Source organism: Pteropus alecto, unplaced genomic scaffold (assembly GCF_000325575.1).
Source record: "Pteropus alecto unplaced genomic scaffold, ASM32557v1 scaffold67, whole genome shotgun sequence".
NCBI classification, from domain to species: Eukaryota; Metazoa; Chordata; class Mammalia; order Chiroptera; family Pteropodidae; genus Pteropus; species Pteropus alecto.
Window position 1 is genome coordinate 4342137 of NW_006441061.1, and position 4803 is coordinate 4346939.

The window sequence follows — 4803 nt, forward strand, 5'->3', positions numbered from 1 at the left end:
TTCTCAGACGGGGGGGTGGTGGCGAATGCCTCTGACGATTGGCAGGCGTCCACCGATGCCTGACTGCTCCACTCTGGGTGTTCTCGGGAGCCTGGGGGCCTTGTAATGAATGGCCCCCTCCCGTGGTAGCTGTGGGGCCATTCAGAGGGGAGGGACGTGTGTGGCAAGCACTCCCTGTCGCCTGCGCGTACAGGCCCGTTAGCTGCTTCCTTAGTCTCACCTTCCGCTCCAGGGGTCATTGCTCCCAAGACCTCACGTAGCAGGAACCAGACAATTTTTGCATTGGGGGGATTTTATTTAGGGGTACAAACCTTAAATGTATGGATCTGCACCAGTCTGGTACTTGCTTCCTTTCTGATCAGTGATGAAGGGAAAGAAGAGCCAGCATTCCTCAGAAACATCTCACCCTCCCAGGGGCAGGTGTGCGACCCGCATCCTGGGCCAGCCCACGGTTGTGCCTAGAGCAGGAGGCCAAGCCCAGGTCTGACAAATGGACCCCAGAACCCCGAAAGGCTCCACCTTATTACGTGACATTGTTGCTCATTCAAACAAACAAATAAAACATGATGGGGAAGGATATTTTCAGAGAAGTATCTCTCGGCTAAAGTCAGAACAAACCCTGGAAACCATGTTTATGGGCAGTAATGCCGAGCAGCCTTGTGCGCGTTTGAAAGACCAAGTTCTCGAGCACTGGGGGCCGAGCCCGGCACACGGGCGAAGCTGCCGCAAGTCTGCAGCTGAAGTGTAGGCCGACAGGGTTTGCCGCTGATGCACATAACTGCTCCGTAGACTCACCACCATACTCCAGGGGCCAGATGATGGCTCTCCCCTTTCTGTGTAAGAGGAACCAAAAGCTCTGTTTCAATGAGCTTTACGTCATTTCACATAGAAAACCAGTATTTCTTCAGAATGGTGAAGATTTGCCAAAGAGATCCTTCAGGGGACCAGCCCCAGGGGACCAGTCGGAGGCGCCAGAGGCGGTGGGCCAAAGCCACTGTCTCATGCTCTTCTTTGTTCAGGAGCAGCACCCCGAGGAGGAACTGATCAAGACGAAGCAGGACGAAGTGAATGCAGCCTGGCAGCGGCTCAAGGGCCTGGCTCTTCAGGTTTGCCGAAGCGGATCCTTCAGGGGACCAGCCCCAGGGGACCAGCCCCAGGTGACCAGTCGGAGGTGCCGGAGGCGGTGGGCCAAAGCCACTGTCTCATACTCTTCCTTGTTCAGGAGCAGCACCCCGAGGAGGAGCTGATCAAGACGAAGCAGGACGAAGTGAACGCAGCCTGGCAGCGGCTCAAGGGCCTGGCTCTTCAGAGACAGGGGAAGCTCTTTGGGGCAGCCGAGGTTCAACGCTTTAACAGGTACTGAGCCAGAGCGGGGTCCCGGGCACGGGCCTCTGCTCGGAGGGGTAGGCTGTGTGGCGTGCCCATGAGACGCGGGAGCTGACTGCATCTCGGCGCAGTGTGGCTTTCTCAGTTCTAGACAGTCCTAAGTCTGGACTAACTGGAGCCTTCATTCCGTAGGGATGTGGACGAGACTATCAGCTGGATAAAGGAAAAAGAGCAGTTAATGGCCTCTGATGACTTTGGCCGAGACCTGGCGAGTGTCCAGGCTCTGCTTCGGAAGCACGAGGGTTTGGAAAGGGATCTGGCTGCGCTGGAGGACAAGGTGGGTTTTGAGAGCGGCCGATTCTCTAAATGAGTTCCTGGGGGTCAGGAGGGCAGTTCTGACAGAGTGGCTTTCTAGGTCAAAGCCCTGTGTGCCGAGGCCGACCGCCTGCAACAGTCACACCCTCTGAGCGCGACGCAGATTCAAGTGAAGCGCGAGGAGCTGATTACGAACTGGGAGCAGATCCGCACGCTGGCGGCGGAGAGGCACGCGCGTCTCAACGATTCGTACAGGTAGGAATAACCTTCCAGTGCTCTGCAACCCGTATCGTTGTGGACTTTTTTAAGAGAAGAGAGAGAGGCAGGCAGGGTTTAGGGTCAGTTCCATGTGCTAAGAGAGCTTCTGGATACCCTGCCACGTTTCCTATACTGAGAAAGGGCAGGTGACTTTTTCCTGCCTGTGTTATATTTACTCGGGGACTGGCAGCTTTCTAAGTGTGTGTGTGTATACACACGTAGTATTTATAATTTCACAAATCTGTATCACTGCGTTATGAGAAGTAGTCCTTAGCGGTGTGAGCAGCATATGAAATATCTGGTTAAAATGGAGTAAAGGGTCGGAAAGGAACGAATGCTTACTAACCTGGGGGTGAACTTGGGAACGACAAGGAAGTTGAAAATAAGAGACAAGGCTGTGGAATTATAGTGATGACAAAACCTAAGTTTTAAAAGATTGACTTTCTTTCCTTTGCATTGAAAGAGTCCATACTCTCAGGACTAGAGTTTGTATGGTTTCTCAGACTTTTAAGAACATAGCATTAGGAGCTTTACAGAGGCATCGTCCATTCTGGGAGCTCCACTGCAAACATCCGGTGCCTTCTCTGTGGTTTTCCCAGGCTTCAGCGTTTCCTTGCTGACTTCCGCGACCTCACCAGCTGGGTGACTGAGATGAAAGCCCTCATCAACGCAGACGAGCTCGCCAATGATGTGGCCGGGGCGGAAGCCCTTCTGGACAGGCACCAGGAGCACAAGGTAATGTCTCAAGGTCTTCCAGAAGTAGACGTGAGCGCGTAATGCGTCAGTGTAGCACTTAACATTCGAGGTAGCTAAAACGTTGTTCGTGGGTAGTTAGTTCCCCTATCAGGACACCAGGAGCACAAGGTAATGTCTCTCAAGGTTTTCCAGAAGTAGACGTGAGCGCGTAATGTGTCAGTGTAGCACTTAACATTCGAGGTAGCTGAAACGTTGTTCGTGGGTAGTTAGTTCCCCTATCAGGCATCAAAATCATAATAAACAAATCCATTTGGCGCAAGGAAGACAAATGGACCGCAGGGACACAAAACAGAGCTCAGACCCTGGGAGTGTATGACAGCTTCACAGAGTTCGACAGAGGGCCTGAGAAGCCATTAGGAAAAGACATCTTAGTACGTGGTGCTCTCCTGTTTGACGGCCTTGGCTGGTTTGGGGAAACTTGGCTGTGTCTTTTATTCTCTTCTTCATTCTTGGTGTGATACTCTGATTTCTAGCAATTATTTGAAATTCAACAATTTATTTTTCTTTTGCACAACATGGGCATAGATTGTGCCTTTTTTCCCTTACAGGGCGAAATCGATGCTCACGAAGACAGCTTTAAATCCGCAGACGGATCAGGGCAAGCCCTGCTTGCTGCTGGTCACTACGCCTCCGATGAAGTAAGGGAGAAGGTAAGGGAAGAGAAAAGGCTCTTCTAAACATCTGTGAGAGCTGTGACCCATTCTTAAATGTCTCGACACTGCGTTCACCATGGGGTGTGAGAAAACTTAGAGCTTTGCCCGAAGGTTAAGAAGCAGCTTCTCCAGAGATTGCAAAAGCAGATGTGTGTCCAGTGGGCAGTTGAACACATTTCCTATTTAAAGGAGACTTGCAGGAAGTTGAGTTCTGTATTGGTATTGGAGCTAAGAGGAAACACATTTTTATCATTCGCGTATACTGAAGTTTCAAAGTATATTTGAATATCAAGTTGCCTGAGGATCGTTAGATAATGGTATAGTTTTAAACGTCGTATCTAGACTAAGAAAGCGTTTCGTGACCTTGTCGTAAGCTTTGGAGCCTAAAACCTGTGCAGGGTGCTTTATCAGGTTCTTTAACATCATGGGGTCCCTACTCGGTTGACATTTGTCACCTGAGAGTCCCTGCTCCACTTACACGGCCTCACTCTTAGGTAGAGGCCTCAGAGTTTTCTGTGTAGAGTTTCCTTGGTGTTTGTCCCTGAAATCGTGTGTGATAACGTGGCAATAAATTAATCCTAGATTAATTAGAACAGGGCCATCGCTCTTATATTCAGCGTAAACGTGCAGGCTGTTCAGGCTGGCACGTACGAGTGCTAGTGATTCTTGCCCTTTCGTGCATCAGAAGAAAGGCCTGCAGATGAGCGTGAGGATTAGCAATTCCGGGGCAGCCTTCGTGTCTGACCCGAAGGCCTCCGGACTGACTTTTCCCGACTGCCTTTGTTTCCTCCACCTCCAAGCTGACCGTGCTGTCCGAGGAGCGAGCCGCCCTGCTGCAGCTGTGGGAGCTGCGCCGGCAGCAGTACGAGCAGTGCATGGACCTGCAGCTCTTCTACCGCGACACCGAGCAGGTGGACAACTGGATGAGCAAACAAGAGGTAACGTCCAGGCAGAAACCTCGCTACCCCGTGAGCAACGGTCTCTGTTTCTGTTTTGTCTGCTTCTCAGCTGGCTTATTTGGGCTAGGAAGTCATTACCATTTCAGTTCTCAGTCAAACGAAGGAGGGGGACACTGAGCCAGTTTCTGTCACCTCTGCCTTTATTTCTCCCTGCCGTGGCAGTGGCCAGGACCTCAGGAAGGGTCCCAGTTTTTCAGATGAGGGTGATGGTGTAAAAATTTTTTTATTACAGAGATCGTTTTCCTTAAACCTTAGCATTACGCATGATCTAAATCTAATAGAAGTCACAGACGCTGTTTGACAAAAGTGTGAGCAGAACATGGGCCAGGGATCCTCTGCTGTCATCAGATCAGTTTTAAAGGAATCTAAAGGGTTCTGGGATTCCTGGAAGAGGTCTTAGAAGTTTTAAAACCCAAGAATCACTTGCCTTCTTTTTGCGTTTTGGCCAAAACGTCTTTTGCTTTCCTTCCTCAAGGGTTGAAAGGAACAGGACGTTCTTCTGAACACTTTGTTCCCTTTTGCCAGGCTTTCCTGCT

General features: G+C 50.7%; 1 protein-coding gene across 2 annotated transcripts in view; it reads left to right on the top strand.

Moving 5' to 3' along the window:
- Positions 1 to 4803, top strand: part of SPTAN1 (spectrin alpha, non-erythrocytic 1) — a 48181-nt gene that overhangs the window by 5764 nt on the left and 37614 nt on the right. For both annotated transcript variants that reach the window (XM_006918023.3, XM_006918024.3), the window contains exons 4-10: positions 1158 to 1356; positions 1519 to 1663; positions 1742 to 1896; positions 2499 to 2634; positions 3204 to 3305; positions 4109 to 4246; positions 4793 to 4803. In XM_006918023.3, coding sequence (XP_006918085.1) covers positions 1158 to 1356; positions 1519 to 1663; positions 1742 to 1896; positions 2499 to 2634; positions 3204 to 3305; positions 4109 to 4246; positions 4793 to 4803 — 886 coding nt within the window. The remainder of the gene's footprint in view (positions 1 to 1157; positions 1357 to 1518; positions 1664 to 1741; positions 1897 to 2498; positions 2635 to 3203; positions 3306 to 4108; positions 4247 to 4792) is intronic.